At 29.7% G+C, this 15000-nt stretch overlaps 1 protein-coding gene across 1 annotated transcript in view; it reads left to right on the plus strand.

Annotated features, from left to right (window-relative positions):
• The first annotated feature begins 486 nt into the window (after positions 1-486).
• The window catches only part of LOC119609433 (GTP-binding protein Di-Ras2), a 94792-nt gene continuing 80278 nt past the window's right edge, over positions 487-15000 (plus strand). Inside the window, exon 1 of the mRNA XM_037964198.1 lies at positions 487-839. Coding sequence (XP_037820126.1) covers positions 675-839 — 165 coding nt within the window. The 5' untranslated portion in view covers positions 487-674. The remainder of the gene's footprint in view (positions 840-15000) is intronic.

Genomic DNA, 15000 nt, shown 5'->3' on the forward strand with positions numbered 1-15000 from the left:
GTCTAGTCTATAGACTAGACTATATTCTTGACTATAGACTAGACTATAGTCTTGTCTATAGACTAGACTTTAGTATAGACTAGACTGTAATCAGGACTATGGACTAGTCTATAGTCAGAACTGTGGACTATTATATATTAGGTGGTATAGTTTAAACTATATACATTTTTGAAAAAAAATAAAAACGTGTCGAAATGACAAACAAGTTACTGATGATAAAGACCGCATACAAGAGTGTCACCATCTGATATGAGCCCCTCATTTTTACAACATTTAACATTAAAATATTCCATTTTTAAACTGAAGTTTGGGAAAATACTGATAGTTCAGTAAATTTGAAACTTATTTTACTTTTTGACATTTTATCAAAAATATTGCTAACGAACAATTTACTTTTCTCTCTTTCTCTTTACAGATACGTTTAACTTATCAAATCAAAAATAATCGAAAGTAAATGTTTACTTGACTAAAACTAAAGCAACAAAAACAAAACTTAAAAAATCCCTAAAAACTAAAATTTTTGTAACAAATTTCATAAAAAGTAGCAGCAACATCAAAAAAGAAATTTAAAAATTTAGTGTTGCAGTCAAACTTTCTCTCGACTAGTTTGCATATATGCAACACCTTTGGTGTTGTGCTAGTTGTTGTAGTTGTTTTCTGTATAATAGACAATAATGGCAGATTTAGAACGTATAAGACTGGTGATACTTGGTGGTGCTGGTGTGGGTAAAAGTTGTATTGTCAAACGTTTCCTATTTAAAACGTACACAGATAAATATCGTGCCACTGTTGAAGATTTATACAATCGTGAATACGAATTGGGTGGTGCCACATTAAAGGTAAGTTTTTTGTATAGTATTCATATTAATATAGGGGTGGCTTTGTTTTACAAAATTAATTAACTAGTCTATAGTCTAGTCTAGTCTATAGTCTAGTCTATAGTCTAGTCTATAGACTAGACTATAGACTAGACTATAGACTAGACTATAGACTAGACTATAGACTAGACTATAGACTAGACTAGACTATAGACTAGACTATAGACTAGACTATAGACTAGACTATAGACTAGACTATAGACTAGACTATAGACTAGACTATAGACTAGACTATAGACTAGACTATAGACTAGACTATAGACTAGACTATAGACTAGACTATAGACTAGACTATAGACTAGACCAACGGTTCCCAAAAGGGGGTCCGCGGACCCCTAGTGGTCCGTAGCAAAATACTAGGGGGTCCGCGAAGACGAACGAAAAAAATCATGAATAAAAAATATTCTCTATATGTTACAAAATATTAAAAATATCTCCAAATTTTTCATAAATACTAAAATACACAATTTTTATTCAATAATCCCAGATTTGTTGGTGACTCTTTGAATTTTATTGTTTCGGTCGTTTATCAGGATGAAGCTAGGCGCTACAAATTTATTGTTTCACTTTTATAAAGTAAAGTATTACGTGATTTGTAATTTTTATAAATATAAATGTTTTTATAGCAGACGGATAATGATTTGCCTTAGAATTAAATACTGATACTAGTATCCCGGAATATGAAGTTAGGTCACATTTCATAATATTTTTTTAAATTGTAAGCAAAAGTGTTAATCTAGTTAATTTTAAATATAAATATTCCATTCCAACGTGATACACAGATTTTAACTTCATTTTGTTGTCCAATATTATTAAATCAACATCAGAAAATTCATAGCGTTTTGCGTAAATAGTCAAAACCACGCAGTAAAATAATTCGTAGGTATTTTAAAATTCAAATTTAAGATCCAAATTCACAGTACATTCGCAAAGAGTTCAAGTCATATTTTATGTGGGTAACGCATTCCGCAACAACATCGAAGAAGTCTAACTTTCACATATTTTCCCGAAAATTTAGCTTACATACTCAGCTCACTCCTATGCAATCGCAAAAAAATTTAGAAACATGACTCTTTAAGCACATGTCGACAATACTTGTTAAAGAAACCTTTTCTCTACCTTAACGAGAAATGAACATGAAAGCTCTCACGATCATAAAATTAAACATCATGTTAGAAGTCATTCTATATTTAAAACCATGAAATTGAAAACATCTCCGAAATACTAAATGTTCTCAATGTACGGGAATATTTTATAGGGTTTATGGACCAGGACTAAGACAATTTTCGAACAATTACACAGTGATACAGCAAAAAAATGCAGGGGTTCTCATATACCAATTCCATTTCGTTATAGTCCATAGAGTAGGAATTTATTTTTAATTTTTCCCGATCACTTCGTTTAGTTCCTTTTTAAGAGCAAAAGTTGTGAAAAAGAGCTATTTCTGAAGTTTTAACTTTAAAAAAATATATGTCTGGTAGTTTGCAACCGATTTTCAAATTGGATATTTTGTTTTAAAGATACAAGTGATGTCTTTCAACCCAAAAAAATAAATCCAAAATTTATGATTAATGTCTTGGTTACGGCCATTTAAGTAAAAAAACTCACACTTTTTTCACAATTTTTAATTTTCATACTGCTCTACGTTGGCCATGAAGCAATAACTTTAGCTTTTATTACATTTGAAAAAAGCCACATTAAGTTGGGTTTCCAATGATGGTCAATTTATGATAATCGATGAAAAAGGTTATGAGTTGTGCTAAGTTTTATAAAAATATAGCATATTTCTTCCATACAAAAACGTTCATGTTTCTGGTTTTCTTTGTAACAAGTTTAAAAAATGTTTATAAACATTTTTATACAAAAATTAATTTGTATGGAGAAAACCAAAAATTCGAGAAACATGCTATTAGAAAAATTGGCATAAATTATCCAGTTTTTCATAGATTTTTATGAAATAACAAGTTTAAGAAACCTTCCTTTATGTGATTCTTCAGGAAAGTAATAAAAGATGAACTCACTGCCTCATGGTCAAAGTAGAGCATGATGAAAATGAAAATTTTTTAAAAAAGTGTGAGTTTTTTTACTTAAACGACCGTAACTCAGACATTTGACCATAAATTTTGGATTTCTTTTTTTGGATTAAAAGACACTTGTATCATTAAAAAAAATCGGATTTGAAAATCGGATGAAAACTACTAAACTTATGATTTTTCAAATTTAAAACTTCAAAAATGGCTCTTTTTCGCATCTTTTGCTCTTAAAAAGTAAGTTAACGAAGTGATAGGGGAAAACTAAAAATATATTCGTACTCTATGGACTATAACGAAATAGAATTGGTATATGAGAACGCCTGCATTTTATTTTTCTTCACTTTTGTATCACAGTGTTATTTATAACAATAAGATATCAAAATATGTATGGGGGTCCGTGAAATTAAATAAATTCCTCAAGGGGTCCGCGAAGTAAAAAATGGTGGGAACCGCTGGACTAGACTATAGACTAGACTATAGACTAGACTATAGACTAGCCTATAGGACTAGACTATAGACTAGACTATAGACTAGACTATAGACTAGACTATAGACTAGACTATAGACTAGACTATAGACTAGACTATAGACTAGACTATAGACTAGACTATAGACTAGACTATAGACTAGACTATAGACTAGACTATAGACTAGACTATAGACTAGACTATAGACTAGACTATAGACTAGACTATAGACTAGACTATAGACTAGACTATAGACTAGACTATAGACTAGACTATAGACTAGACTATAGACTAGACTATAGACTAGACTATAGACTAGACTATAGACTAGACTATAGACTAGACTATAGACTAGACTATAGACTAGACTATAGACTAGACTATAGACTAGACTATAGACTAGACTATAGACTAGACTATAGACTAGACTATAGACTAGACTATAGACTAGACTATAGACTAGACTATAGACTAGACTATAGACTAGACTATAGACTAGACTATAGACTAGACTATAGACTAGACTATAGACTAGACTATAGACTAGACTATAGACTAGACTATAGACTAGACTATAGACTAGACTATAGACTAGACTATAGACTAGACTATAGACTAGACTATAGACTAGACTATAGACTAGACTATAGACTAGACTATAGACTACTAGACTAGACTATAGACTAGACTATAGACTAGACTATAGACTAGACTATAGACTAGACTATAGTGTAGACTATAGACTAGACTATAGACTAGACTATAGACTAGACTATAGACTAGACTATAGACTAGACTATAGACTAGACTATAGACTAGACTATAGACTAGACTATAGACTAGACTATAGACTAGACTATAGACTAGACTATAGACTAGACTATAGACTAGACTATAGACTAGACTATAGACTAGACTATAGACTAGACTATAGACTAGACTATAGACTAGACTAGACTATAGACTAGACTATAGACTAGACTATAGACTAGACTATAGACTAGACTATAGACTAGACTATAGACTAGACTATAGACTAGACTATAGACTAGACTATAGACTAGACTATAGACTAGACTATAGACTAGACTATAGACTAGACTATAGACTAGACTATAGACTAGACTATAGACTAGACTATAGACTAGACTATAGACTAGACTATAGACTAGACTATAGACTAGACTATAGACTAGACTATAGACTAGACTATAGACTAGACTATAGACTAGACTATAGACTAGACTATAGACTAGACTATAGACTAGACTATAGACTAGACTATACTAGACTAGGCTATAGACTGGACTATAGACCCATATTTTCGAAATTTTCTTACTAAGTGATGGTGGCCCTCGCTTTTATGTGTTTTTCTTATCCAGTTATAGGAAATACATATAAAAATTGGTATAACTACTACGCCACGTGTTTCTACTTGTTTTTTTTTCTCCTTATTTTGAAATTTCCTTTTTTTTTTTTTTTTGTTTTCCCAAGTTTGTCCTTAATTATTAATCAGAAACGACCTCACACAGTCAGTAAATGACAGACACAAGTATTTTCAATTTCCAACTAACATCAACACCCAGTTAGTTTTGATGCTAAACAGGCGTACGTTAAATATGGCAAATATGTCTTTAATGGACACCTATTGATATTTACAAAGAATCTATAATTTAGTTTAGCCAAAATGTTACTATTTCCCTACACATACATACGTATGTATATGCATTTGTATGTTATATCCCACAAGTTTGAAATGTATTGCAAGTATCCTTTTTAAACAAAAACTTTCGCTGATAGCAATTTATGTACATAAGTGTAGAAACAATTTAGAAACAGTTTTCTCCAGCAGAACTACTGGGCTATATTGATTTGGCAAAACATCTCTTTAGTTTGCATGTGTTACACTTTATTACTTATTGAATGAAAGTGACTACTTATTTGACCATGTTGCTTTCAAACATTGCTTTCGAACAGTATGTATTCCTATCAGTCACTCAGTCAGCCATCATTCTTAGCACGTTATAAAGTGTTTAGCACACTCATTCATTTCTGCGTCCTATGTACATACATACGTATGTATGTTTAAAAGCTAAAACATTGTGTCCAATTGTTTGTTGGCTTGTTTTCCTTTGTGTTTTATTATTGAAAAATGGCAGGCAGGAATGAACTAGAGAGGCATGATTTAATGTGTTCATTAATTTACATAAAAGCTAAATACTGTTCGACCACTTTCATCTGTATGGGAGGCGAGGAAAGTCACTTAGGAAAATTCAATTCAATTTCATATGAAAAACAAATAAGTGTGATGGTAATGAGCATACGAATGTGGTCTATACTACAAATAATCAAACATAATTTTATTTATTGCGAATAATACTAGTCATTTACTGATTAACAGTAAGTGTTTCTAAGTGTTTAGAAAGCAAATCTTTCCGGTATTTTTGTAAAATTGAATGCTTTGAAACAAATTTTAAATTGATTAAACAACGAGCTGCTAGACATTTCCACTCTCAAAAAAAAAAACGCTTTAAAATTACCATATTGTTAAATTTTAATAATTTATATTTAAGAAAAATCGGTAAATAGTTCGTCCGATATTTTAAATATAGGCTGTAACAATATCTAGCAAATTTAAATAATTTCTTAAGGGGCCACAATACATAGACGGTTGGTTTACACATGCCAAAAGAGAAAGTGTTATCGATGTTCAACCGGATTTAATAATATTTTTTGTATATGAATCTACTAATCGAATTAAAAAAAAAAACTTGGTATATATTATCAACATCACCATAAGTAGGGGGGTATATTACATTTTATTATTCCTTTTGTAACATACCGTAACATTGGTCGTAGAGCCACAGAATTATATATATTGCAGGTTCTTATAAGATTTTAAGACAATGTCTGTCAGTTAGAAATACTTCTCCTTTTTATACTCTACAACATCATGGTGAATGACATAATACGTTTGTGCTGATGTTTGTAACACTTACAAATTTTGGTCTTATACCCACCTTAAAGTATATCAATCGGGTTAAAATCATTTTCTGATTACCCTGGCGATTTTTTTTAACGATCGGGCTTCATTTGACCCAAACCCCCATACAAAGGCCACGAATAATGAACTTAAATGTCCATTATTCGCTTTAAAATACTTTTTTTGAAATGCTTCTAGCTTAAAACTTAAACTGAGAAAATGGAGTATTTAGTTAGTTAGTTAGTTTAGTTAGTTAGTTAGTTAGTTAGTGTTAGTTAGTTAGTTAGTTAGTTAGTTAGTTAGTTAGTTAGTTAGTTAGTTAGTTAGTTAGTTAGTTAGTTAGTAGTTAGTTAGTTAGTTAGTTAGTTAGTTAGTTAGTTAGTTAGTTAGTTAGTTAGTTAGTTAGTTAGTTAGTTAGTTAGTTAGTTAGTTAGTTAGTTAGTTAGTTAGTTAGTTAGTTAGTTAGTTAGTTAGTTAGTTAGTTAGTTAGTTAGTAGTTAGTTAGTTAGTTAGTTAGTTAGTTAGTTAGTTAGTTAGTTAGTTAGTTAGTTAGTTAGTTAGTTAGTTAGTTAGTTAGTTAGTTAGTTAGTTAGTTAGTTAGTTAGTTAGTTAGTTAGTTAGTTAGTTAGTTAGTTAGTTAGTTAGTTAGTTAGTTAGTTAGTTAGTTAGTTAGTTAGGTAGTTAGTTAGTTAGTAGTTAGTTAGTTAGTTAGTTAGTTAGTTAGTAGTTAGTTAGTAGTTAGTTAGTTAGTTAGTTAGTTAGTTAGTAGTTAGTTAGTTAGTTAGGTAGTTAGTTAGTTAGTTAGTTAGTTAGTTAGTTAGTTAGTTAGTTAGTTAGTTAGTTAGTAGTTAGTTAGTTGTAGTTAGTTAGTTAGTTGTTAGTTAGTTAGTTAGTTAGAGTTAGTTAGTTAGTTAGTAGTTAGTTAGTTAGTTAGTTAGTTAGTTAGTTAGTTAGTTAGTAGTTAGTTAGTTAGTTAGTAGTTGTTAGTTAGTTAGTTAGTTAGTTAGTTAGTTAGTTAGTTAGTTAGTAGTTAGTTAGTTAGTTAGTTAGTTAGTTAGTTAGTTAGTTAGTAGTAGTTAGTTAGTAGTTAGTTAGTAGTAGTTGTTAGTTAGTTAGTTAGTTAGTTAGTTAGTTAGTGTTAGTTAGTTAGTTAGTTAGTTAGTTAGTTAGTTAGTTAGTTAGTTAGTAGTTAGTTAGTTAGGTAGTTAGTTAGTAGTTAGTTAGTTAGTTAGTTAGTTAGTTAGTTAGTAGTTAGTTAGTTAGTTAGTTAGGTTAGTTAGTTAGTTAGTTAGTTAGTTAGTTAGTAGTTAGTTAGTTAGTTAGTTAGTTAGTTAGTTAGTTAGTAGTTAGTTAGTTAGTTAGTAGTTAGTTAGTAAGGAGTAAGTTAGTTAGTTAGTAGTTAGTTAGTAGTTAGTTAGTTAGTTAGTTAGTTAGTAGTTAGTTAGTAGTAGTTAGTTAGTTAGTAGTTAGTTAGTTAGTAGTTAGTAGTTAGTTAGTAGTTAGTTAGTTAGTTAGTTAGTAGTTAGTTAGTTAGTTAGTTAGTTAGTTAGTTAGTTAGTTAGTTAGTAGTTAGTAGTTAGTTAGTTAGTTAGTAGTAGTTAGTTAGTTAGTTAGTTAGTTAGTAGTTAGTAGTTAGTAGTTAGTTAGTTAGTTAGTTGTGTTGTTTTAGTTAGTTATATTTTCTTCCATAAAATTTCAAAACAGAAAGTTTAAATTCATTCTTTAGCTTAACACTGCGTTATTCCAAATTTCTAGAAATCTCCAAAAATAAATCTTTATTCTAGAAAATCATATCTTTGTTGTTAGTAAACAATTTCTTCTTGCAAAAATTACAATCTTATTATCTTATGTTTATATAATCCATATTACATATGGATTTGTAAACAACAAAACTAAAAGGCAATAATATGTATAAACAACAATTCTATACTGGTAAAGAATTTATATGGTTTACCACTTATTTTGTTAATACTACAATACTAATAATACTACATGTAAGTTTACAAATAATTTTATTTTACTACTTTGATAAAAGCCTAATTTATAACATTTTATATATTGACCCTAGCAACCACAAATTTTATAGAAATTTACCATAGAGATTATAGTTGTATATATGTATGTATTAGTGTCCATGCTGTCAGGATTTTGTAACGTAGTAGTTTTAGATTAAAATCCTTATTGAGTTTAAATAGTGAATATTAGCAATATACAAATGTATACAAATAAATATAGAAATGTATGAAGTTATTGAAATCCAGTAGTTTAAAAATGGTCATTTGGAAAACCATTTCACTATCTAACTTAACGAATTGCTTTAATTGCTTGTTAACGTTTCTACAGTTTAAGTAATTTTTCTACAAGGTATTCGTGTTTGTTGCCTATATAATATATACTTGTTTTAGAACCTTTGTACAAAGAACTGCAGGGTTTTTTCATATCCTGTAGTATTGTATTGTATTTTTTCTCTACTATTTATCCTCTAGGCAAATACCTAACTATTGTCCCATGGATAATAAAAAAAAGTATGTTGTGTTGAATATTTTTCAAATTTCAAATAAATTATTATTAAGAGCAAATAACAAATTTTTGGTAATATTCTGTTGTACTACTGTTTCTATGTTCAAATTTTGCCCACGAGTAAATAAATAAACAATTGAAAGAGAATTTTTGTTTATTGGAAATAATCAATTATTGTGCATATGAATTTGAATAGTATTCCTACCTGAAACGAAAAAGACAACAAAGATTTTTTGATTTTTAAAGATTTAAACAACTTTAAAATAATTTAAGTGATTTAAGAGATCTTATATGGGCTCTAAAATGTGGCTCGATTTTTCCCATTTTCAGTAATAAACATATTGCATCTGTATAGAATATATGAGGAAAAATTACCTCTAGCTTTTCCCGTATGGGTCAAACAGACGAAATAGCTAGATCAGCTTAGTTTTATTCACAGTTTCCCTTTTAACCAGAGAATTTTATTGTCTTTGAAACGTGGTATTTTGAGGTTTTCCTGGAATGTTGACTCATTATTTATTAGTCATTTTAAAAGTTAATGGTTTTATGACTTCTGTAAATTTATTGATACAATTTTTTTAAATTCTTCTCTAAATAAATTTTTTTTTATCAAAATTATTTAAATTTAATATACATGAATGATGAACATATTTTAAACCATACTGTAACCACAAAATTAATTAAAGATATTGCTTAATGCATACGATATTATGGAATGAAGACGACAGGAAACTTGTTTTGTTAGACACATATAACTTTTAAAATATCTTATCATTTTAAGAGAACGAAAGTGAAAAAATTTTGCAACATTTTCATACTTAAACATAGAATGAATAGTATTAGGGTGGTCGTAATATTTAAACTTAATAGAATTTTTGATATTTTTTCAAGATAAGCAATTTCAGACATGTATTTAATGTAAAAGGAATATTTATGTAGTACATCAGTGCTAGGATGTAGATAAGTACCTGAAATAATATTCGACCTCCCTATTGCTTGTCAAAACATGCCTACAAGCATTGCATGTGTGTTTGGTAGTAAAAACTTTGTTTTTGGAAATAATATTTTGCGTCACAAGTTTCTCAAGAAAGAAAATAGTTTATATATGCTTAATGTGACCGATACTAGTAAAAGTTAAAAACTATAAAAGAGATCCAATATAAGTCCAAAAGAACTAACTACTAACTAACTAACTAACTAACTAACTAACTAACTACTAACTAACTAACTAACTAACTAACTAACTAACTAACTAACTAACTAACTAACTAACTAACTAACTAACTAACTACTAACTAACTAACTACTAACTAACTAACTAACTACTAACTAACTAACTAACTAACTAACTAACTAACTAACTAACTAACTAACTAACTAACTAACTACTAACTAACTAACTAACTAACTAACTAACTAACTAACTAACTAACTAACTAACTAACTAACTAACTAACTAACTAACTAACTAACTAACTAACTACTAACTAACTAACTACTAACTAACGAACTAACTAACTAACTAACTAACTACTAACTAACTAACTAACTAACTAACTAACTAACTAACTAACTAACTACTAACTAACTAACTAACTACTAACTAACTAACTAACTAACTAACTAACTAACTAACTAACTAACTAACTAACTAACTAACTAAACTAACTAACTAACTAACTAACTAACTAACTAACTAACTAACTAACTAACTAACTAACTAACTAACTAACTAACTAACTAACTCTAACTAACTAACTACTAACTAACTAACTACTAACTAACTACTACTAACTAACTCTAACTAACTAACTACTACTAACTAACTACTAACTAACTAACTACTAACTAACTAACTAACTAACTACTAACTAACAACTAACTAACTAACTAACTAACTAACTAACTACTAACTACTACTAACTAACTAACTAACTACTAACTAACTAACTAACTAACTAACTAACTACACTAACTACTAACTAACTAACTAACTACTACTACTAACTACTAACTAACTACTAACTAACTAACTACTAACTAACTAACTAACTAACTAACTAACTAACTAACTACTAACTAACTAACTAACTAACTAACTAACTACTAACTAACTAACTAACTACTAACTAACTAACTAACTACTAACTAACTAACTAACTAACTAACTAACTAACTACTAACTAACTAACTAACTAACTAACTACTAACTAACTAACTAACTAACTAACTAACTAACTAACTAACTAACTAACGGAAAAAAAAAACTAACTAACTAACTAACTAACTACTAACTAACTAACTAACTAACTACTAACTAACTAACTAACTAACTAACTAACTAACTAACTAGACTAACTAACTAACTAACTACGAACTAACTAACTAACTAACTACCTAACTAACTAACTAACTAACTAACTAGCAATAACTACTCACACTCAGCTCGAGGTGAATTTGGTAAATTCTATTATTTGACCCAAGGACTCGCTATTAATAACGGTTAAAACCGTTGCCTGGCCCTCATACAACCTAACACCTTTAAAAAAAATAATCCCACATTTTTAACATAATCACTGGTGTAGGATATCATATGGTCAGCCGTGCCCGATTCTATACATTCTTTATGTTTTCTTATATGTTTTCTCTATAAGAATTAAAAATTTCCGAGAATACTTAAAGTCTATAGCACCCTTTCCATAGTTGTGTGACATTTTATTAAAATCTTTTAATTGTTCATTGTTGTACAATCCTTTGACGTGTGTTGGATCTAAGCAACAACTACTAAACTGAGGAACCCATCGAAAGATACCTTTTGTTTTTAGGTGTTTGTATCACATATATTGACGTATATAAAAGGATATTATCCTTTTTAGCGTAAAAAATTTAAAAAAGTCCTGGGACACCAGTGTCCCTTATACGTGAAAGAGTTAAGTAAATAAATAATTTATATTTTTACTATTTTCGTTTTACCCTTTTCCTAACAATCCCCTTCCATTTCCAACAAACACTGTTAATAAATCTGACAGTCATTTAGTAATGATATGCTTACATAAATGAATTGCGATTTAAAAAGTTTTTGTTTAGAAAAATAGTAGAATATCGCTAGCAAATCCTTAAATTTAGTTGGTCTTGCTTCAATAAAACCACAAAAGATTAAACACACCCTAGTCGCAACTATATATTTTCATACCATCAAAAACTGTAAGGTTGTCTATTAATCAAAAACAAACACAACGCATTACAAACCACGTTGACAAGAACTACGAAAAAAACTGTAAAAAAAAGAACAGAAAACAAAAACATGATGAAAAGAAAAACATACATGTAACTGCAAATTAAATGAGCATTAAATATAGTATGTTTGTATGTTTTGCAAGAATATATCCATTGGATATGTAAGCGTTAGACTAGTAAATTATACACTCACAATACTACAGCTGCTGCTGCTGTTGAATTTAAACATCAAACCGAAAGTCCCACTTTTTAGGAAAGATTGTATAAAACACGCGAACTTCCATTAACATCAACACACTTTCCTTTATGTGTCGCTGCCGTGTAACCATTATTAAGAGAAAATGTTTGTTTTTCTTGGTCTATTATCAACATAGAGCCGTGTGCCACCCATTACAGATTTTCTTTAGATTTTGATTAATGATGCGTTTATACAATGGGAATAAAATAATAAAATCTTAGATTTAACAACAATGTCTAATATAGAGATTTCATTGATTTTAGCTTGTTATTTAAAAAATTTTAAAATATTTTTATACTTATGAAGTCGGTTGGTGTTTTTCGGTTTAGGTCCGTAAGTTCTTAGTCTAATCCATAAACTAGTTTATAGACTAGTTCTTTGATCAACCAATAGAATATTCTACAAACTATTAAATTGGCTTGTCTTTCAAGCACTTGACTTATCCCATATAGTATTGTTGGCAATATGTTTTCACCATTTCCGGTTAAACCATGTCACAAAAGACTATAAGACTATAGACTAGACTATAGACTAGACTATAGACTAGACTATAGACTAGACTATAGACTAGACTACAGACTAGACTATAGAACTAGACTACAGACTAGACTATAGACTAGACTATAGACTAGACTATAGACTAGACTATAGACTAGACTATAGACTAGACTATAGACTAGACCTATAGACTAACTATAGACTAGACTATAGACTAGACTATAGACAGACTATAGACTAGACCATAGACTAGACTATAGACCTAGACTATAGACTAGACTATAGACCTAGACGAGGACTATAGACGAGACATATAGACTAGACTATAGACTAGACTATAGACTAGACTATAGACTAGACATATAGACTAGACTATAGACTGACTATAGACCTAGACTATAGACTAGACTATAGATAGACTATAGACTAGACTATAGACTAGACTATAGACTAGACTATAGACTAGACTATAGACTAGACTATAGACTAGACTATCTATAACTAGAGACTAGACTATAGACTAGACTATAGACTAGACTATAGACTAGACTATAGACTAGACTATAGACTAGACTATAGACTAGACTATAGACTAGACTATAGACTAGACTATAGACTAGACTATAGACTAGACTATAGACTAGACTATAGACTAGACTATAGACTAGACTATAGACTAGACTATAGACTAGACTATAGACTAGACTATAGACTAGACTATAGACTAGACTATAGACTAGACTATAGACTAGACTATAGACTAACTATAGACTAGACTATAGACTAGACTATAGACTAGACTATAGACTAGACTATAGACTAGACTATAGACTAGACTATAGACTAGACTATAGACTAGACTATAGACTAGACTATAGACTAGACTATAGACTAGACTATAGACTAGACTATAGACTAGACTATAGACTAGACTATAGACTAGACTATAGACTAGACTATAGACTAGACTATAGACTAGACTATAGACTAGACTATAGACTAGACTATAGACTATATAGACTAGACTATAGACTAGACTATAGACTAGACTATAGACTAGACTATAGACTAGACTATAGACTAGACTATAGACTAGACTATAGACTAGACTATAGACTAGACTATAGACTAGACTATAGACTAGACTATAGACTAGACTATAGACTAGACTATAGACTAGACTATAGACTAGACTATAGACTAGACTATAGAGACTATAGACTAGACTATAGACTAGACTATAGACTAGACTATAGACTAGACTATAGACTAGACTATAGACTAGACTATAGACTAGACTATATACTAGACTATAGACTAGACTATAGACTAGACTATAGACTAGACTATAGACTATACTATAGACTAGACTATAGACTAGACTATAGACTAGACTATAGACTAGACTATAGACTAGACTATAGACTAGACTAACTAGACTATAGACTAGACTATAGACTAGACTATAGACTAGACTAGACTATAGACTAGACTATAGACTAGACTATAGACTAGACTATAGACTAGACTATAGACTAGACTATAGACTAGACTTATAGTCTAGTCTAGACTATAGACTAGACTATAGACTAGACTATAGACTAGACTATAGACTAGACTATAGACTAGACTATAGACTAGACTATAGACTAGACTATAGACTAGACTATAGACTAGACTATAGACTAGACTATAGACTAGACTATAGACTAGACTATAGACTAGACTATAGACTAGACTATAGACTAGACTATAGACTAGACTATAGACTAGACTATAGACTAGACTATAGACTAGACTATAGACTAGATTATAGACTAGACTATAGACTAGACTATAGACTAGACTATAGACCAGACTATAGACTAGACTATAGACTAGACTATAGACTAGACTATAGACTAGACTATAGACTAGACTATAGACTAGACTATAGACTAGACTATAGACTAGACTATAGACTAGACTATAGACTAGACTATAGACTAGACTATAGACTAGACTATAGACTAGACTATAGACTAGACTATAGACTAGGCTATAGACTAGACTATAGACTAGACTATAGACTAGACTATAGACTAGACTATAGACTAGACTATAGACTAGACTATAGACTAGACTATAGACTAGACTATAGACTAGA

The sequence above is a fragment of the Lucilia sericata genome, unplaced genomic scaffold, assembly GCF_015586225.1.
Source record: "Lucilia sericata isolate MDLA Ls3-8-SP2 unplaced genomic scaffold, ASM1558622v1 Contig000979F_arrow, whole genome shotgun sequence".
In the NCBI taxonomy this organism is placed as follows: domain Eukaryota; kingdom Metazoa; phylum Arthropoda; class Insecta; order Diptera; family Calliphoridae; genus Lucilia; species Lucilia sericata.